Below are 25,379 nucleotides of genomic sequence, written 5' to 3'. Positions count from 1 at the left end.
TGCTCTGGTGACAGCTCTGAGGTGATGTGACTCAAGTTATACAGCATGTTTATCACCAGAAGGAACCAGTGTCTCCCTGACTTCCATGTATGCAAGCCCTCCCCAGACGCCTGAAACAGGTGTTTTTGGTGAGCCAGGGATTGTAGCAGCCACCCTTAGAACTTCTAGCAGAGAGGCCTGACTCTAGCTAGAACCCCAAGCAGAGCCACCCTCAGGAAGCTGAGGCCAGAATCAGCTGAGCTCTCCTCCCCATGCTGCCTCCAGTCTGACTCCTTGTAGTCCCTCCCCCACATGGCTCCCAGTCCTACCCAGCTCCAGATTAATAGTTCCCAACGGAGCCTGAAAGGATAAGGGCAGGACATGGACCAAGAAAGAGGATAAGCACTCCAGTCACACCACCCATCCTGGGACCAGGCTCTGTGCTCAGGTTTCAGAACGGCCTCTGCCTTCTTTGCCCTACCTATCTGCTCTCCCCTTTCTGTCTCCCTTCTGTGTCACCTGGCTCCGAGGTTCAGCTATGCCCAATCCCTAACCTCAGTGCCTGCAGATGGAGTTTACAGTGGTTGCTACAAAGGATTCTGCTCACCCCACCCCATCTCATTCTGGCCCCAACATGTCCATGCTAAAGCCTCCAATGACGTGTCGTGGAGAATAGTGGTTGGAGCAGATAGACCCACTGTGTTTATAGGTTACAGGCAAGGTTGGGCTCTGCAGTGTACTAGCTGTGTGACCTTGGGAAGTCACTGTCGTTGAGGTTCAGTTTTCTGTGTAAAGTAAGCATTGACACATGAGGGTTCCACACAGTAAAGGAGTGAAATACTGATGCACACTAGAGCATGTAACAGCACTGTGCCAGTGAAGGAAGCCATACACTCTGACCCTACTCAAACGAAACATCTAGAGCAAGCAAAGGGAGAAGCAGAAAGATAAGTGGCTGCTTGAAGCTGCGGGAAGGGAAAAGGGGAAACTCGTTTTGTTTCTGTTTTTGTTGTTTTTGAGCTGTAATGAAAATGTTCTGAACTAGATTGTAGTAGTTGCTCAACCTGACTGTTCTATAAAGTTTTTGAATTGTGTGTTCTCAGTGTGCAAATCACATGCTATGTACAGTACATTCTAAGACTGTGTTGCTTTGTTTTTAAATTTAGGAGCCTGGTGCTTGCTTCCTTGGGGTATGGGGAATAGAAATAATGTGTCTAAAACATCAAGCACCTAATGGGCACCAAGAAATGAGACTCATCATCATTGCTGTTGGCCAGAAGAGATCCCAGAGAGACACACACACACACACACACACACACACACACACACACACACACACACACACACACCACATATCCTCTGGTCACCAAGATAGCCCTCCTCTTGAAAGCCTAAAGGAGCCGTATTAAAGAACCCCAGTCAAGGAATCTAAACTGGAACTCACTGGTCCCCTCCCTGCCCTGCCCCTCAGCAGCCCGCCTCTTGTCAAGTGATCGGGCTGTCAACTAGCTCCTCAGAATTAGGTTTCAGGTCAGCTGGTGCATAAGGTTAGTGCGAGCCAGAGGCAGCAGAGACAACAGTGAATGGTGAGGGGCCATCGGATCCTGCTGCCACCCCTGGAATGGAGCCCCAGGGAGCACCTGCACTACTGTACCTTGGCTAGACTCACAGGTAAGACCCCATACCTCTCCTCAGCTCCCCCTACCCCTCTATCTGCTCTCCCTTCTATGGAGATTCACAGCCAGGAGCTGCCAGGGATCCCTCACTGGCTGAGACTGACAGTAATTCAGTCTAGCCCCCACCTGGTCAAAATGAAGGAACCTTAGGGAGGCTCCCACATCTGCAAGACTTCCCAGGATGCCCCTTTGTCCTGTTGGCTCCCCTCTTAGAATTTTACAGATAACAGATAGCAAGTGTCCCTCTCCTTTGGCCCAGGGTCCCTCCAGAGCACAAAGCCCTCTCCGGCTAAAGGTCCTGGGGCCCTTCCTAGGTAGAGATGAAGAGGGCACCTCTGGCCTGATGCCTGGTCCAGGTGTGTGGTAGACATTTCTAGAGCCTGCAGTCACTCTGCCTGCTGGCTTCCTCGGTGCAGGTGCAGATGCTTTATTGGAGAGTTGGGTTGTACTGAGCGCAGGACACACTCAGCAGACATGAGTGAGCCCTGTAGACTAGCACATCCCATGCTTCGCAGAACTACTAGGATGAGGATTGCTCACAGCCTGCACCTGCAACTGGTTGCAAAGGCCTGCCGCCCGCCAGGCTTCCTCAAGTAACAGTGAGGTGCAGCCAGGAGGAGGTGGGGGATCCTAGACCTCAGCGAGGTTCCTACTGTGTCTGCCTGTGTAGCCTTGCCCGAATCCTCAGGCGTGTCTGCCCATCCTTTCTATTTCTGATGAATGGATTAGGGCTACCCCTAAAATTGGGTACCTCCGATGGCAAGCTCTTGACCAAGCTCAGGTTTTAGTGAGCACCTTTCCAACAACATGGTCTTAGAGCCCCCGACACCCCATTCCAATCTATCCTTGATGCCTGCACCAACGTGCTCTGACCGCCCAGCCCCTCCTCCTCCTCCGCTAGACTAAGTCTGTCTCTGCCATTTGCAGCCCAAAGGGCCCTAAGGTCATGTCTGGCCTTGTTTCCTGCCTCCTCATTTTGGTAAGAATGGTTCTTGAGCTGCCTGGCAGCCTCCCCACAGTGGTCTGCAAAGAGAAGGAAGGAGGGTAAATTGGTCTTTTCCCTGCTTTGGCTCCGATGGAGAAAAGAGTTACAGATAAAAAGGTAGTGCTACAAGACAGCAGGGTCAGAAGTAGCAGAGGACAACGTGGCTTGAGAAGGGAAGCCCTTCTTGACAAGGAAGCAAAAACTCCAGAGTGTGTCTCTGGCCTCAGCAGGGAGAAAACTCCATTAAGTGGTCTCTGCAGGACCCAGCTCAGCACTAATGCCACCTGATGTCCCTCCAGCGGGAAAGTGCTCTAGAGTCACAGGTCTCTGACAATGGCCATGCATGGGTTCTTTGCCTGGCTTACCTCAGTGCTTCTCTCCAAAGTAGAGTGGAGCACAGGGTTCTTCTACTGGCGCCTGAGTATTCCCCCGACAGGTTTTGAAGACAGGACACTAAAGACCTTAACCCAGGGGCCTCCCCAACTCTGTGTGAGCCTCGGATTCATGATATCAAATCACCCAGCAGCCTAGCTCTCCAGGCAAATCCAAGGTGGGAGGAAGAAACCACCAAGATGCCATGAGGAGAGTCAGCTGCTCCCACAGTGCATTCCAAGCCTGGGCAGGGAATCCAGTACCTCCCTGCTGGGAAGGAGCCAGGCCTGGCTGCCCTTCTGTAGGGCAAAGGGGACTGAGGCCTGAACAAGTGGAGGGTGTTTTCTTAACACGCCGGCACTGCTGGTCCCCAGCCAAGTTGGCTCCAAGGGCCGTAGGCCTCAGGCTTCATTTCCCAAAGAACCTGTCCCCTCCTTGGACTTGTCTCAGCTTAGAACTCGGACAGACATAAAGATGGGCTGAAGGAAGAGCCTGGAGAGCCAAGGTCTGACTTCACCCACCCACACAGATTTTAGCTTCCCTGGGCCCATAAATTTGATCTGATTAGGGGGACTTGGTATTCACTCAGGGTTTTCCAGACTCCTACATTTGGTTTTGTGAAGCACTCAGCACCTGCTCTGAATGCTCAACCAAAGACAAAACCGTGAGCAGCCAGATTCCCACACTGACTCGACCATGGTGGTGTAGTGATGGCAGCGTTGTGGCTTGGCCACCGGAACAATTAGATTGGAGTTCTGTGACCAGTAGTCAGTCAACTTCTTCCCATCTTAAGCCTCTGTTTTCTCATCTGTAAACCGAACTTAAATACTGCCCTGCTTTTTCCAAAGTGATTTTGAACCTAAAATAGGCTAAACACAGGCTTGGACACAGGGACTGACTACGCCGTGCAGTCTGATGCCAGATATTTATATTATGATTCGTAACAGTAGTAAAATTGCAGTTAGAAGTAGCAACAAAATAATTTTATGGTTGGGGTCACCCCACATGAGGAACTGTATTAAAGAGTCACAGCGTTAGGAAGGCTGGGAACCACTAGCATACAGGTTCAGGCCTCTGCCTCCCCTGGGAAATCCTTCTCATTGTTGCAGCTGCCAATAGCCCTTTTTAGGCCTGGCCAGCATTAGTCCTCTTCTGCCCCTGAGTCCCCTCCTGACAGCAAAAGGAGGGTCTTCCTCCCCTGAGTCCCTTCCTGACAGCTCTTCCCCGTCTATACTGACCAAGGTTCAGCTTGCTCTACAGTTATTTGTGGGCACTGTCTAAACCAGCCTTAAAGTCTGCTGAAGACCCTCCACGAGCAGCTCACACGCGTGGGTTTTCACTCCAGGAAGCCAAGCACGGAGCCCTGTGGGTGGGTCCCGTCCGTGCACGCTGGCCTTTGCCAGCTGAGTCCCTGGCATGATGCGAGGATGGAATTGGGCAGATGAGAGAGGATCTTCCAAAAACGTTGCCATCTGTTTTCTCAACAAACACAGTGCTCCTGGACGGGTGAGGTCCGTGTTCTTGGAGACGGCATCCGAGTGGGAAAGCGCAGCAGTAGACAAGGTGGAGGGGTGCCTGGTGCCATGGTTATGAGAGCGACGCTGAGCTAGCCTTTGAGTTCAGGGAAGGCGCTCTAAGGGGTGACATCAGGGGAGAACGTGAAGGAAGCAAAGAGCCGAGCTAAAGTGTCTGAGAGAACTGTATTCCACACAGATGCTGTAGCTCAAGAGCTCCCGTGTGGCTGAAGCTCAGTGGGTGAGTGGGGAGGAAAGCGGGGAGAGGGGGGCCCTCACAAAGAGCCATGTAGGCCATGCCCAAGACGTTAGGCTGTGCACTTGATAAAACACAGAGCCAGTGGACTGTCCACAACCAGGAGCGCCATAGTCTCTGACAGATAAGAGTTTGGATGTGGGTCTGCAACGGGGAAACCTGCTGCCTCTACTGTTTAGATCCAACATTCCTGAGTCACTGTATAACTCCATCTAGAGTTTAGTGGTCCTTAGGATGCAAACAACCAGGACCAGGGATGTAGCTCAACTGTAGATGCTTATTTGCCATACAGAAGCCCTGGGTTTGATCTTCAGCATCTCATGAACTGAGTATAGTGATGCAGGACTATAACTCCAGCACTTGGGGAGTAAGTGGCAGGAAAAGCAGAAGTTCTAGGTCATCATTGGCTGTACAAAGAATTTGAAGCCATCCTGGCCTACAAGAGGCCCTACCAAAAGAAGAGGAGAAAGGGGAGAAAGAAAGAAGCATGGAGTTGGGCAGTGGTGGTGCACGCCTTTAATCCCAGCTCCTGGGAGGCAGAGTAGACCAGGCTGGCCTCAAACTCACAGAGATCTGCCCACCTCTGCCTCCTGAGTGCTGGGATTAAAGGCGTGTGCCACCAACGCCCGGCTATTTCTATTACTCTCAAGTATTTCCACGTAGTCTTCTCTTACTGGAGAAGCATCCCGCACATCCTACCTTCCCAGTCTCACATGGAGACTGCTGTCTGCCTACACTTCCCAGAATTCACATCTCCTAGTCCTTCCTATCTCTCTGCCTCTATTGGCCATAGAGTTTCATTCATCAACCAGTAAGAGACACATATACACAGAAGGACTTCCACCATCAACCAACTCCTTCCCAATCACAGGATTTTCCAGGGAGAGGTGACAGCAAGCCTGAGTCCTTGGTTTCTGAATGTGTAGATGGAAAAGGCATAACAGAGAAAACCAGGGTTTATATGGCAGGCATGAGAAGACTTGAGAAGTCATCTGACCTGGCTCCTACCCTTTGATACCTAAATGTTCACTATTGATGAATAAATATATGTGTGTATGTACATATTCCCTTGTCCCAAGACAGGGTAAATGTACCTAAGGTAAGGCTCAGAAGACAGGACCAGAGCCCAGATTTCCTAACCACCAGCCCAGAATCCTGTTGCCCTGTATGGAAGGCTTATACAGTTCACAATTCTATGAAACTGGCCCTGGCTCTGGGACTGGGTTATTAAAGGGTGCAGAACTTCAGCACAAGAGAGTGTCTGAGTTAGTGCACCAGGGACACCAAGAGATGGCTTAACATAGAAGGCCTGATGCGCAGAAACCCAGTGGTAAGAACATGGGGCCACCCATGATGGTGCACCAGCTTCCCTGAACATCTGAAGCTACACCAAGCCATTCACATCAAAAGATCCCTGGTAACCAGCAGAAAGATAGGTGCACACATGAGCACACATCTCGTGTGTGTGTGTGTGTGTGTGTGTGTGTGTGTGTGTGTGTGTGTGCTGTCTGCATGTGCACACATGCATTGTCTTGCCCTGAGACTGAGATTCTCTCTGAGATTTTGTCTCCATCTGAGAAGGGTCTCCACGGTGACATGAGAGGGTGCATGATCCTAGCCAGGCAGAGTAGCCATAACCACTCCAGACGACGGAAGTGTTCATGTGGCAGACCACTGCCTCAGCCGTTGGGAAATAGAGGGCTCAGCAGCAAGTACCTGAGGCCCAGTTCCACCAAAGACCACCAGTCAGGAAATCCTAGAGATGGAAGCAACAAGAACTGAGGGGGATTCTGTTTCTTTTATACAGAGAGAGGTATCCAGACCAAGCATGGCAGTACACGCACACAATCCCAGCATTCGAAAGCCTGAAGCTGGATGGTCTCAGGTTCAATACCGGCCTGGGAAATTTAGTGAAACTTTTGTCTCAAACAAGCAAACAAATAAATAAATACAAATAAGGACTAGAGAGGTGGCTCAGTGGTTAAGAGGACCTGAGTTCAATTCCCACCAACCACATGGTTGCTCACAACCATCTGTAATGAGATCTGGTGCCCTCTTCTGGCCTGCAGGTATACATGCAGAGCACTCATACATAAAATGTAAATAAAAATTTTAAACAAAAAAACAATAAGAGAATGCTAGGGATGTATCTCATTGGTAGAGGATTTGCCTTACACTAGGCCCTAAGTTCAATGCCCATTAAGGGTGCAGGGGGCTAAGGCGTACTTTCAAGAGGAACAGACTTAATACAAGATGAACGAGTAACTCCTTGAGTTCCCCCTGTTTGGGAAAGAAACATGAGGCGCCTCAGAGAGCTTGACCAGTGAGGAAGCAGCGAGACACTGGGAGAACGTGGTACCTGTGGGGTCAGAGCCAGGCCTGCTGCCTGCTAGGACCGCGGTTTCCTCGGCCATTCAGTTATTCAGTGACGATACCAATGGCCCTGTCCCTCTGAGCAGGTGACAGGGATTGTTAGCAGGATTTTTGCAGGCCAAGTTCAGGCAGCTTAAGTGTGGCAGTACCCGGGCTTCTCACTTTGTAAAGCCCCTTCAGAGCGTTGCGGGGGTCCCTGGAAACAGGGCAGAGTCAGAAACCCAGGCTCTATGTGTTCGCTGGCCTATCTCCGGCAGCTGCCTCCCGGAACTGAAGTAAAGGACCGCCAGGCAACCTCGCTCCTTGGACCTAATAGGCAGCAGAGGAACCAGGCCCATCTGCCCGGGACCATGGTCGGACTTCAGCCACCAGAAGTGCCTCCCACAACAGTTGTGAAGTTCTTGGGGGCCGGCGCTGCAGCCTGTTTTGCAGACCTGCTCACCTTCCCCCTGGACACCGCCAAGGTCCGCCTGCAGGTGGGTGCCTTTGGCCAGCGGTTGTGATTAATGAGAAAGGAGGGGCTGCTTCGGTGTACCTCAGCCCATGGGCCAACTTCCTCACACAGACGGGAGTGGGGGGAGAAGGCCACTCCCTACACTACCTCGGTCCTCACCACCATCTCTCGAGACCAAAACAATCCAAGCGCCTTGATATGATGTGGCAGGACTCTTTACAGCTTACACCTGCTTTGTAAACCATAGAGTGGAAAATAAAGGTAAGGCAGCAATGGGTAAGCCACTAGTATAAAGCTGGGAAAGCAAACCGGCCCCTCTGGTGCGCCCAGGAGCCTCATCGAGTGAGAGCTGCTTTGTGAATTGCACCAAGCTGCACACTCAGTGGTTTTCACCCTGGTGTTATTATCATGCTAATTCGAAGACACTACAGGGCTCCCCTCCTCCCCGCACACACTGCCCTTCCTTCCCCGGCCACCCATGGGCTCCTCAGGCCCTACTCTTGTCCGGCAGATCCAGGGGGAGAATCCAGGAGCGCAGAGCGTGCAGTACCGCGGCGTGCTGGGTACCATCCTGACCATGGTGCGCACCGAGGGTCCCCGCAGCCCCTACAGCGGGCTGGTGGCCGGCCTGCACCGCCAGATGAGCTTTGCCTCCATTCGAATTGGCCTCTACGACTCTGTCAAACAGTTCTACACCCCCAAAGGAGCAGACCGTGAGTGCCAACACCAGTGGGGATACCCATGGACCCCAGGGGTGAGCAGAAATCTCAGCCAATAGCTGGTGTGTGGGTAAGGACAAGAAATCCATCAAGGATAGTCGAGTGTGGGGAAGCTGGTGACAGCCTCTGGTGAGATTTTGACAATGTTAAGGACTCCCGCCCAGTTCTCTCTGTTCTCCCCAGACTCCAGCGTCGCCATCAGGATTCTGGCAGGCTGTACCACGGGAGCCATGGCAGTGACCTGTGCCCAGCCCACGGATGTGGTGAAGGTCCGGTTTCAAGCCATGATACGCCTGGGAACCGGAGGCGAGAGGAAATACAAAGGGACGATGGATGCCTACAGAACCATCGCCAGGGAGGAAGGAATCGGGGGCCTGTGGAAAGGTAAACGTGGTACCCTTGGGCAGAGCTTTCCTTCCCTGAGGGCTGAGGTAGGGAGCCCAGAAAGGAGAAACTCCCAAAGCATTGTTTTCCTGAAGAACACGCAAATACACTACCCCACACACCTGCCACAGGACCTCAGACCCTGTTCCCCTTACCAGTCCTCAGCTGTGTAGCCACCCTGAGAGAGACAGGAATGAACACAGGGTGTCCACTCCTCAAGGGTTTACCTCAAAGGAGCCAAGGAGGCCGAGGTGCAGCTTATATCCCAGGAAGGGGCTAGGACGCAGGCCAGAGGTAGGAGTGGCTGAGCTGACTCCAAAAAGCACCTGGTCTCAAAGGCCAGGCAATGGAGACGCCGGGGAGTCCTCGGAGGACGCAGAGCAGAAATAGAAGCGTGGAGCTGTGGCACCATATGCAGTGAGATGAGTGAGGGGTCTCCCTTGGGAGTGAAGACTGCAGCGTTCACTGCGTGTTCACCCTCGGCAAATTCCAGAATGCCTCCTGCAACTGGACAATTCAATGAATCCTTGCAGGAGAAAGATGGCCATGTGGAGTTTAAAGGCAGGATACCCCAGTCACCATGCTGCCAATGCACACACTCCCTTGCCGGTGTCCCACTCACGCTAACCCTGCTCTCTCCTGGGTGAAACCTGTCTTCTAGGGCCCTGCCATACATCCCGTCACCATCCCACGGGCCCAGCCCCCCTTCTCCACGGAAAATCCCCTTTCCTGACTGCTCCTGGGTCTCAGAGAGGCGCGTTGAAATTTTGAGAGTGCAAATTATGCTCCAAATGTAGCCCCACAATGGGTGTCTGTTTGTGAAGATGTGGGAGGTTAAAAACTGATAACCCCAGAAGGAAAGTGGGATCTTCCTGGCTGAGGTGTGGTCCCCTGGCCGAGAACACTGCCGTGGGGCTCTGGACCCAAGCTGGAGTATTGCCTTCATCAGTCCCCACTGCCTTCCTAACAGGGACTTGGCCCAACATCACGAGAAACGCCATTGTCAACTGTGCTGAGATGGTGACCTATGACATCATCAAGGAGAAGCTGCTGGACTCTCGCCTGTTCACTGGTGAGAGCGGGTAGGGAGACAGGAGTGGGTACCACTCAGAGGAGAGAGGAGCAGTGCCCAGTTCAGGATGGTGATGGGGAAAGAGGCCTAGGCTAGAGGCCAGAGCTCTGGGTTCCAGACACTAAACTCAGTGTGTCTGTAAGGGACAGTCACTTGCCTTCTCTGACTTTTAATTCCAAAAACAAAACAAGACAAAAAATTATGAATCTTTCTTACCCAGAGATGCTGGGTTCTAGCTTGCCAAGACTAACCAAGAGCTCAGCCTTGGGCACCGTGCTCTAGAAGGTCAAGGCTGCACTGGAGAAGACAGTGACCGTGTCTGTAAATGTGCACACCTACTCTACTCCTGGAACTTGTTCTTCCCTCCCCTCTGCAGACAACTTCCCCTGTCACTTTGTCTCTGCCTTTGGAGCCGGCTTTTGTGCCACAGTGGTGGCCTCTCCGGTGGATGTGGTAAAGACCAGATACATGAATGCGCCCCCAGGTAGATACCGCAGCCCTCTACACTGCATGCTGAAGATGGTGGCGCAGGAGGGCCCCACAGCCTTCTACAAAGGGTAAGCTGCCACCTTCTGCCTCCAGCACACTCTCCAGACAACTTGGATTATCTCTCTTTCTCTCTCCTTGCCTTCTCTTCTGTCCTCCTTCTCCTCCTTTTCCTTTTCTCTGGCTGAGTCTCATGGATTCCAGGCTGACCTAGAACTCACTATGTAGCCGAGAATGACCTTGACATTCTGATGCCTCTGGCTCCACCTCTGAATACTGTGTTATAGCCACCACGCCTGGCTATTGGGGTTTTCTTACTCGGGAGCCTACAACAGAAGCCTTACTAAGAAAAAGTAGGCCAAGACTAGATAAAAATATTGTCTCCAAATGTTTTGGGCAAGGGAGGGTAGGGAGACATCTCTTTCATATAAACTTAGAGTTTAGATGGGATAGATATGTTTAGGATAGGATATAGGTATCATCTTCTATGTATGTAAGCTTGAGACAATTCAGTTTTAAGTCTAAATCTTTTCTTTAGACTAAAAGGGGAAATGTAGGGAGAGATCTCTGTACCCATAGCGCTGGCCACACCCATTTGGGCGGATAAACGAGGGGCATAAAAGAGCTTGGGGGAGGAGACTCGCTCTCTTTTGGGTTCCAGTTGCTGTTCCGGTCGCAGCTCAGAGAGTATGTGCAGACCTTTGGTTCTCAGCCTTCTTGGCTTCTCACCTGAGTTATTTCTCCCTTAATAAAATATCTTAGGACATCCCTATTTTGTGTAGCATAATATTTTAGCAATAGGGGAGGCTTTTCCACAGCTGCTGCTCTGACCATTCACCACCACACATGCAGCAACACTCGGGCTTCCTGGGCCTTTGCATGGAAGACCTAATCTTTTCAAAAGAGTTATCATTATCATCATAATCATTATTGTGTGTGGTGCATGTGTGTATGATATATGTGTCTGGCTACCTATGCCATAGCACATGTGTGGAGTAGGGCAACTTCATGGAGCTGGTTCCCTCCTTCAACCTTTACACGGGTTCCAGGGTTCAAACTCAGTCCACGGGCATGTGTCCTTGCACAAGGTGCCTTAGCCTATGGGGATGTACTTTCCTCAATATCTACATGATCTAAATCTCAGCCACCCCTGTGGACTAGCCCAAATGCTACCCCTCCCTCACACTGTCCCACATAAATTTTCCCTCCTTTCCATGAGCTTCAGCAATACTATTTTATCCACCTCCTACAAAATTAATTTCATCTTCATGCTAGTGCACAAGTTCTTGGAGCTGAGGCTGGTTGCTCATCCATTTTTTTTTGTTTTTTTTTATCATCTGACTATCTGAACACAGAGCAAGCATTCAGTTGTGTAGGTTACTCACCATCATCCCGAAGGCCAAGTCCCTACATCCAGCCTTCTGTAGGTATTGCAACCTCTGGACTAGGTAGTAGACCCCACAATGCACTTCAAAATAGTAGCTTGTCCAAGATCACAAAATGGCAGAGACCCAGCACCAAGGCCCCACCCAGTGTGGTGAGGTCTTTGCTGAGCTCCCACACCACACCTTTAATTGATATTTCCTGGTATGTGATTTTAGCTGAACCAGCAGACAAACAGAAGCCCCTGGAGGTTCTCATGTCTGGAAATAACATACTCAGCCTGTTCCCTGACACTGTTCACCTAGACATTTTCAGCTAGTGCCTCAGTTTACTCTTTCGCTTGGCAAACATTTACAGAACATTGTGCGTGTGCCAGGCTCTGCCCTATGCCTCCTTCAAAAAACCATAGACAAGGAGGTGACATTGATTGAGCAGTGCTAGGTACTGTCCCCCACTGCCTCAACCATGTGACAACCCTGTAAGGGAGGTACCGCTACACCCTCTATATTTTGTTTTATTTTAGATTTTTTGAAACAAGGTCTCTTCTTGCCTATACTGACCTCAAACTTCCAATCTTCATGCTTCCACTTCTCAAGTGGCATATGCCACACAGCCAGATTTTACAGTCCTCACTTCAGATGAGGCACCCAAAGCTGGAGGAGCTAGGAATTTAGCTCAGATTTAACTGGACTCTAGAATTTGGGTAATATTGCCACAGTGATATAATCTTTGTGAAGGTTCAAGAACAGCCATGACAAGTTGGTATGATGGCTGAAGCAGGGGTTGCCTTGAGTTCAAGGCCAGCCAGAGCTACATAGTAAGGCCCTATCTCATACCCTCCCCTGCAAAGGAAATGCCATGGCATATGGCTGCCATGCCCAACTGAATCCTACAGCATGAAGAGCAACCCTCCAAACTGGAAAGAAATAAGGGACAGTCCAATGTGCTTAAAGAGACAGAAGAGGGCCTGGCATCGTCAGGGTATGGTGACTTGATTCCGAGGGACCAAGGGGTCCAAGAGGGAGCAATTGGAGAGTGGCCGGGCTGAGGGACCATGATCCCTTCTGTCTCTGAGACCTCTCTCCCAGGGACCACCTGTGCAGAGCTTTCTGGAGATGAGCTGCTTCTGGAGCAGAGCTCCCTCAGCCCTGTACACACCACTTCTCAATGTCCTAGCCTGGGCCTTCTCTGGGTGGAAATCTGGATGGAAACAGGCCCAAAGCCCCTAGCATCAGGATGAGAGGGGCCAGCATGTCTCAACTCTACAGCTGTTTACCAGCTTTGTGGTTTGAGTTCCTCAGCCTCTCTGGCCTCCGTTTCTAACAAATGACCTGCAGCCAGCAGAGTGAGCCCACAGGCCTGTGAGAATTTACTTCCTCATACGGTAATCTGCCTTAAAGTTATCTTACAGTAATCTGCCTTAAAGTTAGCTTTCTTTCCTTTTCCGATTCAGACTCCTGCCTAAATCCCCTCAGCAGAGAAGTCAAAGCCTAAACAGATCTCAGAAGAGTTGTGACAGTCTTCAGTCAGCATAGGGACGGCATGGTAGGTATGCCAGTGCCTCCTAGGCCGATACTCGTCACATGGCAGTTGTTTCTCTCCTCAGATTTATGCCCTCCTTCCTGCGTTTGGGAGCCTGGAACGTGATGATGTTTGTAACATACGAACAGCTGAAACGGGTCTTGATGAAAGTCCAGGTGTTACGGGAATCTCCATTTTGAACAAGGCAAGAGGGCTACTTGGTACTTTCCTCGTAAGAGGCTGCCTAGAACAGAATAAAACCTCGACTCTCTGCTCAGGAGACACAGTGGACACAGCAGGCCCAGCAGATCCAGTGGACATGGTGGACCCAGGCCCACACATTACAGAACTCTGTGCTCATTGCTGACTCAAGAAACTGAGCTAAGCCAGGCGTTGGTGGCGCATGCCTTTAATCCCGGCACTCGGGAGGCAGAGGCAGGCGGATCTCTGTGAGTTCAAGACCAGCCTGGTCTACCGAGCAAGTTTCAGGACAGGCTCCAAAACAATACAGAGAAACCCTGCCTTGAAAAACCAAAAAAAAAAAAAAAAAAAAAAAAAGAAAGAAAGAAAGAAAGAAACTGAGCTAAAAGAGGAGGAAAGTTTTAGTCTTCCGTGTTTTGTCCTAAAACACCTTAGTCTGGCACTGACCTGATGGGAATTAAATTATATTAATTTTTAAAAAGCCTTCTGGTTGGATGCCTAACATTTAGGCAAGAGAAAGCACAGAAAATCAGATTCCTCTGGACAAAAGGGAGGTTTGCCAACTTCCCTGAAGACGATGAATAATAAACAGCAAAGGCTGCAAGCGTGGGGAAGATTATCCCACTGCACAGTGGGATCAGATAAATGCCAGGAGGGACATTTCAGCTTCAGCACAAAGCCGTGACTGCAGCCTTCACAGTCACCTGAGGGACATCTGCCCTTCGGTAATGAGTCTATCAAGTGGACTCCATTCGGATTCTGGGGAAAATGAGAAAGGGAAAAGAAAGCATTGAGCCCGTACAAACGAGTTCAGCGGGGCCCACGCAGGACACCGGAGGTCGCACAGAGACTAACAGTCCCTCCTTGTCTGTCTCAGGGTGCTGGGAGGATCAAATGAAAAGCAGGACATGGAAGCACTTCATAAAAACAATGCCCATCTACAGATGTAAACTTGAAGGCAATGCTGTAGGAGGGGGTTTGTCCAGAGAGGGAGACTGAGGAAAATGCAGTTTGTAGTGGTGAAGCCACACACGCCAGTATGGTAAAGACCACGGATGACTGAAGCCATGGGAGTCTGCTGTCTGGTGACCTCAAAGGGCTGTGGATCTGGAGAAGAGGCACTACATGTCCGCCAGTCCAAAGCAGCAGGACCCAGAAGCTTTAGGAAATCGATACGACTCAATAAAAAGAATTCTCACCTTAAGAGAAATATGAACCACTACTTTCTGGCCTTCTCTTCAGACAGATTTTCTCAAGTCCTGCTTGTCAGGGTGATGACTGACCCACCTCCACGCGCCTAGCCCTCCTCTCTCACTGCCTTTGGCTGCAGAGACAATGCTCTACCTGTTGAGCCTTCAGCCTCCCATCTACAAAAGAGAGGCTGAAATACAGGACCAACTCCCAAGCTTAAGACAGCACACCTGGCAACGAAATGGCTCAGCGGCTTCAATCCAGGGGCCCCACAAGGTGGAAGGAGAGAACCGACTCTTACAAGTTGTCATCTGACCTCCACACGAGTGTCCCTATGTACATGTGAATGTGCATATGTACAAACCCAACAAACAAAGGAGTAAATGGAAAAGACAAAGGTTTAACTGCATAAGGTGGTTTGAAGATGTCCCCCAGACGTCTCAGGTATTTGAATACTTGGTTCCCAGTTGTTGGTGACTGTTTGGGGATGGTTAGAAGGTGTGGCCTTGCTGGAAGAAGTGTGTCACTGGGGACTGGCTTTGAGAGCCCAAAGCCGATGCATTCCCAGTTTTTCTATCTCCTGCTTTAGGTTTGAGATGTGAGTTCTCAATGGCTGCTCCGGCCACCGTGCTGCCGCCTGACCTCCTCACCAAGATGGACTCATCCCTCTGGAACTGTCCACCCCAAATAAAACTTCGTTCTCCAAGTCACCTTGGTCCCACTGTTTCATCACAGCAATAGAAAAGTGACTAGCCGGGCAGTGGTGGTGCACGCCTTTAATCCCAGCACTCGGGAGGCAGAGGCAGAGTTCAAGACCAGCCTGGTCTACAGAGAAGAGGTTTTGAGAAACAGAAGTCCATATCCACGTTATAATAAAAATATAGCTTCACAAGTGAGAACAGCTCAGTTTTTCCCCCGAGTCTCCCACACTGTGGAGGCTTCCTATGACCTGCATTAGAGACCTAAATGGAGTTACATATTGAAACTGACAAGCCGACTTAGCAGGTAAATGCACTTACCACCAGCTTTGACTTTGACATACATATCACGGCCTGTGCCCCCTACATCACATAATAAATGTAATTTTTAAAAATTAAAAAGCTACATCTTGCACACCACCAAAAATAAAAACAAATTGCTCATAGATCTTTTCCATGGCCCCTTTCCCCAGTGAATCCAGTCCATCTGAATATGACTCCTCTGTATACCATTACATAGGAATCACACCTAGAAGTCGGAGTTCTGTTTATTGACCAAAGGTGTAAAACTTCAGAAACTAGAAGACATATTTTAAGATTAGCATCATTGTTTACCATATTTTGTTATTATTATTTTTTTAGACAGTGTTTCTTTGTCTAGCCCTGGCTGTTCTGGAACTCACTATGTAGACCATGCTAGCCTGAAACTCAGAGATCCATCTGCCTCTGCCTCTAAGTGCTGGAATCAAAGTCCTGCACCATCACCGTCCAGCTAGTATTTTTTAAATAAACCAACTTAGGCCAAACAGTAGGCATATGCCTATAATCCCAACATTGGAGAAGTCAGGGCAAGATGTTTGCCTCAAGTTCATGGCCAACTTGAACTACATGGCCAATACCAGGCCAGATAGGGTTACACAGCAAGATCCCATCTTGTTTTTGTTTTTGTTTTTGTTTTTTGGGGGGGTTGTTTGTCTTTATTTCTTCCTTTCTTTTGGTTTTTTGAGACAGGGTTTCTCTGTATTGTTTTGGAGGCTATCCTGGAACTCACTATGTAGACCAGGTTGCCCTCAAACTCACAGAGATCTGCCTGCTTCTGCCTCCCAAATGCTGGGATTAAAGGCGTGAGCCACCACCACCCAGCAAGATCCTTAAGAAAAGGAAAAAAGGAGGGGCCTGGAGAGATGTCTCAGTGATTAAGAGTACTGACTGCCCTTCGAGAAGATCTCCCTCTCTACCACAAATTCACCAAGAACCTAGAGGTCTCTTCACCACAGCCAGAGTCAGAATCCAGGGCCAAAGCTGACAGCCACCATGACAAATAATTTTCTACCTTAACCTCTGTGTCCTTGTTTCTGCTTCGGCCAAATTCAAGCACCTGGCATCTAGTTCCTGCAGTAGAAGTTCTCCAGTTCCTCCCAGCTCAAATCGCCAATAATTACTTGGGGGGGCACTATATCCCTGGTCCCCAAGTGGCAGAGTTTAAGCCAGAGTATGCCACTTTGTGACACTAGGCAGGTGGTTTAATCTCTCTAGATTTGGTTTTTTTGTGGGCTACCCACCAGAGAAGGCTGCTCAACAGATTTAAACCAATAGAAAGTCTCTATTAGCCGGCTACAGTGGGCGTTCGGGATCCCAGTGTAGCACTGTCAGAACCTTTCTGTGGGTGAGTTTTTAAGCAGAAAAAACCGTTTGGGGTTGACATACTTCAGTTAACCAAAACAGCCAGAAGCAGATCAACAGAAGCCAAAAAGCAAGGTCACTACACTGAGAGACTTTCGCAGAACTGTAGACTTTGACAGGCTAGGTCTTTATTTTCATTTTGGTGGGTGGTGCTGTCTACATACTGAGCTTTACAGCCTGAGTGATACTTCCATCATAGAGTCAGCTATGCTAAGGTCTGGGGCCTACAAAGATCTGGGAACCTGTTACAGTTTCCTGTTCTGGAAAATAAAGGTTAGTGACAACTTGGAAGGGTTATATGAGGTGTCCACGCCTACCTGGTGCATAGTAATTGCTTTCTACAAGGGTTCACTCAACCCTCTCTTCCTACTACACTTTCCGTTGAGCCTCTATTACAGTATATTCGGACCCTTGATTCCGCTTCCTGCTCTTAGGGCGCCTAACTCCTAGGCAAGCAAAAAATGTTGCAATGCCCTGATCTAACTTCATAGGCAAGTCTCAGGGCGGACACGGATAAAAACAAAAGAAATGCCAGAGAGTACCAAAGCAGGGACACAGTCCAAAGACAAATTGAGACGTGTTTCTTCCTCCCACAATGCACGTTAGTCTCGGACACAGGGCTCAAGTATTGTTTTCGTTTCTGCCACCCCTACGTGGCCATTATCTATCCAAGGTCCGGTCCACCTGCTGAGCCTGTCATTCCCAGGCTGGGAGTGCTGCAGGCCAGGCTCTGCCCTGCCCTCTCCCTTGAGGATCACCAGCCTGGCGGTGGTGGGTCCAAAGAGGAGGAGAGGCCGGGTGCCATCGCCCCACCCTAGCCGTTAGGTGCCCGGGTCCCCAGAGATCAGAAGGGAGAGGCAGAAGGCGGGAACGCCAGCCTCACCCCACCGCCGCGCCCGGGTTGGTTCCGGTCCTTGGAGCCCGCGCTCCGCACAGTTCGCAGGTGGCTTGCAGGGCGTGGGGGTCGCGAGCCAGAAAAGGGGGGCAGTCAGTCTGGCTGCCCTCACAATGAGACTGGAACCCTGGGGCCAGAGGCGGAGACCAGAGGTCGGACCCTCAGGGGAGACCGAGGGATCCCCACGGTTATCTGCCCTTGCGGAAGCAGGGGTGACAGTAGACGCCCAAGGGGAAAAAAAAAACACAGATGGAAGCGCCCCCTCACCCCGGGGGAGTGGGCCACGCTGGCTCCGCCCCGGCCACACCACGCCCTGACCACGCCCGCAAGGCTTAAGTTCCGCAGCCGCGGGTTCGCAGTCACTGTCAGTCCTGCCCGCAGTGCTTTTGGATTGAGCGCTTCCTGGGCAGCCGTCAGTCGCCCGCCGTCGGACACAGCCGCCCTCACTCCCGTGTTCTCCTGCGGTCCGGTGAGCGTGGCCCCAGCCCTGCGCTGGCCGCACCTGGTCCCTCCCACTCTCTCTATCTCTCTCTGCTTTTTCATTTCCCTTCCTTGGAGTCCTAGTTTGCCCTTTCTGTCTTTTCCCTCCTAAGTCCCTTTGTTCTTTGCCTCTGACGTCCATTTGGTTGTAGGTTAAGCCTTTATCCACCCACTGCTTCCCCTCGGCCACGATGCACCCAGCATCGTGGGGGCGCTGGGGGGATCCACGTCAGCGGTGATCGGAATGACTGTCACCAGGCTGCTCTGGGCCATATGCCCTAAAGCCTGTTCTGGTTTCTGGGGTTGTCTGTGTCCCGAGAAGACTTGGCCACTGTCAGACTCCAATCTGCCCAAGGCCAGAGGTGGGAGTAGGGACACCAAGGGACTCAGCCAGCCTTATCGTCATCGCACACAAAGAGACACAAGGCTCCACTCAACAGTCGAGTGACTGTATCCCAGCACAGCTAGGCTGCTTATCTACACAACTGTCCAAAAAGAAGTGTGGAACTCAGCCAGAATGTGGGAGAAAAGACTCCTGGGTCCACCTGGCTCTGCCCCAGTGTACACTTAACTAGATCCTGACTACCGTGGGTGAAACGGGCCTTGGTTGTCTCCCAGTAAGGTTGTTTGGAAGGACTTGTGTGGCAGGTGTCGGTTCCTTTGTAGGCTCTGGTCCTGCAATGAGAATATCCCTGTCTAAACTTGGTTTCTTTCCTCTCACCCACAGGACACATAGTATGACCTTTAAGTGTTTCGTCTCCCAGCTGCTTTCTATGGAAAATCAAGGGGATCGGGCGATGATAGCCACTGGCAGCTTTGAAGAACGGGACACCTTTAGAGAAGCCTGATCCTGGAGGCCTCAGTGTGAGACCTCAAAGTTCCACGCCAGGTGAGAGCCAGGCTAATGATGCCTGCTGTCTCCTCTCAGGCCTGTGGTCAAGGGCTGAGGTCAGCCGGACCGTCGGAAATCCCCTCCTCCACCCTGGCAAGTGGTTCTTCACAGTTCAGTAAGCACTTTCATTACCCTGGTCACCTTCTGGCCCTTAAAGATGGCAGACCGCAGTGTTTAAAGGAAGATCCTAACCCAAGTGGGACAGGAGCTTATTGGGTATTTGGTTCTGTATTTGTGTTTTGTCTTTGTGTGTGAGTATGTGGTGTGTGTGTGTGTGTGTGTGTGTGTGTGTGTGTGTGTGTGTGTGTGTGTGTGTGAAGGCACATGGGTACCAGGGCATACGGATGGAGGTCAGAAGACAACTTCTACTATATGGGTCCCAGGGATCAGACTCAGTTCCTCAGACTCAGTGCCAAGCACCTTTACCCATCTTGCTGGTCTGTACTTCCCTTCTAACTTTGACCGCCCCTGTGAATGAAATTAGAAATTGGGTGTTAGCTTTTTTACTACCTACAGTGGTTACTTGTCTGGTTCTAGTTTTGTTTTTTTTGTGGGGGGGTCAGGATCTCACCACATGTCTTTGGTTGGCCTATGTAGACCAGGCTGGCCTTGAACTCAGATCCACCTGCCTCTGCCTCCCAAGTCCAGGAACTAATGGTATGCACGACCATGCCTAGCATGATTACCTTTCTAGGCGTGGGTTTCAGTTGTAGTAGGAACTTTGGTATAGGTGATCTTTGCCTCTATACGCAACCCTCAAGGGCCTGACCTTTGGAAAACCCTGAGCAGCATTCACAATGGCAGCTGAACCACGTTTTTTGCTCTGGAGAGCAACCGATGCTACATCTTTCAGGGTTCCACACCACGCTACCACTTGGCTCAAGATGAGGCAGACATGCCATAGACTTGCGCATCATGCCACTAATGCCTAGAGGAGAGGTCTGTTCAAAGTGTCTCAGAACTGTTTCATTGGCATGGAAGGGCTTCCGTTGTGAAGGGCCTTGGGACTGAGATACAGGAGGCAATGAGGCACTACAGGGCAGGAGTAGCTTTGGAGCCTGAGGACGGACGTGGCCCTGAGCTCTTCTCTAACAGAGAGCCAGGAAGGCAGCTGCCTCACAGGCCACTCTCAGGATTTCTCAGGGTTACTTGAGTGCAGGAGCGGTGGAGTCAGACCCAAGAGAAGGAGGTGTCCGCTGGGGAGTCCAGGAGCACCTTCACCCTTACAATTTGTCGTTTGATTCCTAGTCTCACTGAGCCCCAGGGGCTCACGGGAACACGAATCAGGTCTGACTTTGCCCCAGTGGTGCTCTTGAACTCGTTGCTATGAGTCTGAGTTGCCCTGATGTCCCTGTTTGTCCCAGCTGTTTTGTTTCCATGGTTGTCTGTGTTCACAGGTGACTACCACCACATCCTCCCTCCTGAGCCCTAGCAACACAGGCAGCCAATCAAGCCAGGCTCAGAGCAGTGGCTCCAATGAAATCAGAGAAGTGAAACTAGGGAAGTTGAAGCTGCGGGCCACCCTCCCCCGCTGGGTGCTGGGCTTACTTCCTCTTGGGGCAGTGAGGAGGGTGGTGTTCCCACTCTAAGAACAAAATGGAGCTTTTGGTTTCCTGTGTCTCCTGCATAGCTGTGACCTGCACCTCCCACCCCACCACAAAGAACTGAGAATGTCTCTCCACTGGAGGAAAGCAAACAGGCCTCCTGGCTGCCCGGCCTCCTATCCTCCCGCTGGGCCTGCCAGTGAGCCCGGACAGGGTGAATGGCGCACCTCTGTAAACCTGCACCTGGGGCAGCAGAGGGCCTGAGCTGTGGAGGCTAGCAAGGATGGAATTAACATGTCTCTTTCAGTAATTATATACCTGCCAGAACCTCCCCTGCCTAGGAACCCAGAACAAAAGCCTGTGGGATTTGGTCTGCCAGGTCCTGCTCTGGCAGAACTTTCCCTCACTGGGTCAGGTCAGGAGCCATTTGGTGACTGTGAGGCAGTCTCAGGTTGACCCAGAAGCCATAGTCCCTACGCTAAATAAGAGGGAGCCCTTCACAGAATCTCAGCCCCATGGCAGGAATTGCTTCCCAGACCCTACTTGACTAACCCCTGGTTTCCGTCCTGGAAGCCCTGAGTGTCTTTAGGGAAGCCGGGCAGGAGTGGGTAGGTGGTGAGCCGGGAGGGAGGCCGGGGGACGCTGTTACTGAAGGGCGTCTCTTCTTCTGGTTTAGATTCCGTTCCGGCAGACTTCCTCTGTCTCGTCTTGCCGACTGAAGGTTCCTACTTCTCCAGTTTTTCTCCATCTTCCGGGAGGTAGAAGGAAATTGGAATCATGGTTGGTTTCAAGGCCACAGATGTGCCCCCTACAGCCACGGTGAAGTTCCTGGGAGCTGGGACAGCTGCCTGCATTGCAGATCTCATCACTTTCCCTCTAGATACTGCTAAAGTCCGGCTGCAGGTGAGGACGAAATGAGGCCCCCATGCTATCTAATCCGCTGTCTCCCCAGGTCAGACTCCTCAAGGGCGATGAGGAGCCTCGAGCCGGCAGGAGATTGGCAGAGCTATCCGCCTCTGCTCCTAGCCACTCCATCTTGGTCTTTCAGATCCAAGGAGAGAGTCAAGGGCTAGCGCGCACCGCAGCCAACACCCAGTACCGCGGCGTGCTGGGCACCATCCTAACCATGGTGCGCACCGAGGGCCCACGCAGTCTCTACAACGGGCTGGTTGCCGGCCTGCAGCGCCAGATGAGCTTTGCTTCTGTTCGCATTGGCCTCTACGACTCTGTAAAGCAGTTCTACACCAAGGGCTCAGAGCGTGAGTATGCAGCTAGGACACAGCAGATGGGTGACCTTAGTTTGTATAACTAAATGGCTCCTTTAGGGTTTCCAAGACCTCTGGGAGGATCAGAGGAGTGGAGAAGTGTACGTGACCCCGATTCTTTGTTACAATCTGAGCACCAGGGAAGTCTCCGCTCTGAGCAAGGTGTAAGCCCACGATAGTCCTCACAACTTCCACAGCAGTAGGTGGTCTCCTGGGTCACAGATACAGAAACTGAGACTTGAAATGGGAGAGGGACTGGGACAAAGGCACAATGGAGAGACCGTAACCACACCCCTTTACCCCGACAGCCAGCATTCTTGCATCTCCTTAATATACCGTTCTTGGAGGGGAGGGGGTTGAAATAGGGTCTCACTATTGGCCCTGGCTGGCCTGGAGTTCACACCTCAGCCTCCCAAGAGTGTCACCACACCCTTCCTAAGTGTGAGGAAACTGAGCGCCTAAGACAGGGATGCCTTTCCCAGGATCACACTGTAGGAGAGGTAGAGCTCGGCTGCGAACCTATCTCTCAAGTCCAGTTCTGCTAGGAAATGTCACTTCTCTTGATCTTGGTTTTCACAATTGTTAGTGGAACTGACTCTGATTTCCCAAGCTTAAATGAGCACATTTGAGAAAGTACTGTCTCCATTTTGTTACTCCTTGTTATAGCCCTGGGAGGACTTCGTGAAGCAAGAGCGGTCTAGTGACATGGTGGTTTGACAAGAGTATGCTGTGTGTGAGTGCAAGCCAGGCTGGCCACTGACCCCTGTGTGCCCACAGATGCAGGCATCGGGAGCCGCCTCCTGGCAGGCAGCACCACAGGTGCCCTGGCTGTCGCTGTGGCCCAGCCTACAGATGTGGTAAAGGTCCGCTTCCAGGCTCAGGCCCGGGCTGGCGGTAGCCGGAGGTACCAGAGCACTGTCGACGCCTACAAGACCATTGCACGAGAGGAGGGAATGCGAGGCCTCTGGAAAGGTGTGCGCTGGGTGTTGGCTTTCCTGTCCTCCTCTCCCCTCTCCCATGCCCTGGGCTCTCACAAATGTTCCTTCCTCTACAGGGACCTCTCCCAATGTAGCCCGTAATGCCATTGTCAACTGTGCTGAGCTGGTGACCTATGACCTCATCAAGGATTCTCTCCTGAAGGCCAACCTTATGACAGGTATGTTAGGGTCAGTAAGAGCTGGGGGTCTCATTCCCTAAAGACCACATCTTTTCATTTTATTTGCCTTTTGCTTATAGAGTTTATATTTCTAACCATTCAAATTCAGCTGGATGAAGACCCCACTTTGCACATAGAAAAACAGGCTAGAGTGGCCTAAAGGATCTTTTAAGTCCTCCTAAGAGATCCTAGCTGCAGTCTATGTCTTTAAAACCTCTCTCCTTACCAGAGAGATGACTCAATGGTTAAGAGCACTGGCTGCCCTTCCAGAGGACCGGAGTTCGATTCCCAGCACTCAGGCAGCAACTCACAGCTGTCTGTAACTCCAGTTCCAGAAGATCTGAGATCTGGTATCCTCACACAGACATATATGCAGGCAAAACATCAATGCACATAAAGTAAAAATAAATTATTTTAAAAAAAAAGCCAGGCGCTGGTGGCGCATGCCTTTAATCCCAGTACTCGGGAGGCAGAAGCAGGTGGATCTCCGTGGGTTCGAGGCCAGCCTAGTCTATTGAGCAAGTTCCAGGACAGCCTCCAAAACAATACAGAGAAACCCTGTCTCAGGGGGGGAAAAAAAAACCTCTCTCCTTAAAACTCTAGGTTTTATTTAACTTAAAACTCACGGGTGATGTTTGTCACCTATGACTGGTGAGGGTCGGCTGGGGAGAGCTGACAGCTTTTCCTGCTGCTCTCTGGCAGATGACCTCCCTTGCCACTTCACTTCCGCCTTCGGGGCGGGCTTCTGCACCACGGTCATCGCCTCCCCTGTCGATGTGGTCAAGACGAGATATATGAACTCTGCCGTGGGCCAGTACCACAGCGCAGGCCACTGTGCCCTCACCATGCTCCGGAAGGAGGGGCCCCGAGCCTTCTACAAGGGGTGAGCTTCTGACCCCCCACTCCAGGCCTTACGAAGAGAGAACCACCTGGAAGTGAGATGAAACCAAGGGTCTAACACCCCATACTTGCTGCCACCTCTTGTTTTTGTTTTTGTTTTTTTTTTAGATTAGAATGGGGATTCAGACTGGGTGGAAGGTGGCTTAGTGGTAGAGTGCTTGACCAGCATGCTTGAGGCACTGGGTTCTACTCCCCAGCTGGACAGTGAGCTGGGTACTCGGGACTCTTACTCTTGGGCGTGCATCTGTGGGGCTCTTCACCAGGTCCTGTTAGCCTCCTTTGAGACAGTCGGTGGGGTGGATGGATTGCTAGGCCCGTGGTAGACGCAGGAGGGGGAGGTGCCTCCATGACTTGTGTTTTCTCTCTCTAGGTTCTTGCCTTCCTTCCTCCGCTTGGGGTCCTGGAATGTAGTGATGTTTGTCACCTATGAGCAGCTCAAAAGGGCCCTGATGGCCGCCTACGAGCCCCGGGAGGCACCCTTTTGAGCATCTCCTGCTGCTGCCCTGGATCCTGCTGCCCTGCCCTGCCCTGCCCTACCCTGCCCTGCCCTTTTCTGCATCCTCTGCCCAGCTCCACACCGATTCCCAGTCCCTCATGTCCCTCACCTCCACTCCCTTCCCACTCATCTCCCTGCGCCTCAGTGCTGATGGCCCCATAGTGAGAAAGCCTGACACCAGCCAAGACCCCAAGCCCTTAGTCATTTTAACAGTTAAACCCAAATCTCTGTCTTCATCCCCATCCCAGCTCAGCCAGCCTTCACCCATAAAGCAAGCTCAACCTTGGTGTCTTCTATCTGTCATAAGCTGTGGTATAGAGGTCTTGGTCAATGGGCCTTCTCAGCATCTTAGCAGGCAGAGGAGGAACCCAGTGACCCACATCCTACCTCTACCATCTGGAAAAGGGTTCATGGGTGTCATCTAGTCTATTCCTCCGACCCAGCCTGGGCTCAGGTGACAGAGGAACAGCCCAAGAAGAAAGCAGAGCCTTTGCCCACCCTGCCCTTCCCTTGTGGGCCCCGTAAGCTGTCACTTGGCACCTGGCTCTCTAGACCTGCCTTCCCCAACCTTGGCCGGCCTGTCAATCTGCACAGTGAAAGTACCCCTGCCCCTGGACAACAGCTTGTTGGAAGATGTAGAGAAAGTCCAGAACCTTCTAGTCTTTGGGGCTTGATTTGCTCTGTTTCACACATAGTAACCTACCTCCCCAAGTCATAGACTACTGAGGGCAAGTTGGGCTGTCCCTAACTATGACCATACCCTGAGACATTCTCTGAACCAGGGGAACAGGGTAGTCCTGACCC

General features: G+C 51.3%; 2 protein-coding genes and 1 long non-coding RNA gene across 4 annotated transcripts; 2 read left to right on the top strand and 1 right to left on the bottom strand.

Annotated features, from left to right (window-relative positions):
• Window positions 1–1,483: 1,483 nt before the first annotated feature.
• On the top strand, window positions 1,484–15,276 carry Ucp3 (uncoupling protein 3). Of its 2 annotated transcripts, XM_040758039.1 has the most exons (8): window positions 1,484–1,650; window positions 7,413–7,631; window positions 8,121–8,322; window positions 8,512–8,712; window positions 9,683–9,784; window positions 10,161–10,341; window positions 13,107–13,198; window positions 15,156–15,276. In XM_040758039.1, exons 2-7 carry the CDS (start codon window positions 7,506–7,508, stop codon window positions 13,186–13,188), a joined length of 894 nt encoding a protein of 297 aa, XP_040613973.1. In that variant the 5' UTR covers window positions 1,484–1,650; window positions 7,413–7,505; the 3' UTR covers window positions 13,189–13,198; window positions 15,156–15,276. The 2 variants fall into 2 exon arrangements, with proteins under 2 accessions (XP_040613973.1, XP_021085172.1); XM_021229513.2 differs by lacking the exons at window positions 13,107–13,198; window positions 15,156–15,276 and adding an exon at window positions 13,260–13,679 and having other exon boundaries at window positions 1,489–1,650.
• Window positions 15,277–18,153: 2,877 nt separating this feature from the next.
• On the top strand, window positions 18,154–24,861 carry Ucp2 (uncoupling protein 2). Its single transcript, XM_013116253.3, has 8 exons — window positions 18,154–18,311; window positions 19,050–19,211; window positions 21,435–21,661; window positions 21,807–22,017; window positions 22,801–22,995; window positions 23,078–23,179; window positions 23,882–24,062; window positions 24,450–24,861. The coding sequence occupies exons 3-8, from the start codon at window positions 21,536–21,538 to the stop codon at window positions 24,562–24,564; spliced, it is 930 nt and encodes a 309-aa protein (XP_012971707.1). The 5' UTR covers window positions 18,154–18,311; window positions 19,050–19,211; window positions 21,435–21,535; the 3' UTR covers window positions 24,565–24,861.
• LOC121144378 lies at window positions 23,771–24,455 on the bottom strand. The gene is made up of 2 exons (XR_005881733.1): window positions 24,310–24,455; window positions 23,771–24,108 (listed from the first exon to the last, which is right to left on the bottom strand). It is a non-coding gene; the product is annotated as an uncharacterized LOC121144378 (long non-coding RNA).
• Window positions 24,862–25,379: the final 518 nt, after the last annotated feature.

The sequence above is a fragment of the Mesocricetus auratus genome, unplaced genomic scaffold (genome assembly GCF_017639785.1).
Source record: "Mesocricetus auratus isolate SY011 unplaced genomic scaffold, BCM_Maur_2.0 Super-Scaffold_4256, whole genome shotgun sequence".
Classification (NCBI taxonomy): domain Eukaryota; kingdom Metazoa; phylum Chordata; class Mammalia; order Rodentia; family Cricetidae; genus Mesocricetus; species Mesocricetus auratus.
The sequence above is the reverse complement of the archived record's forward strand: the minus strand, read 5'-3'. Positions and strand labels throughout refer to the sequence as shown.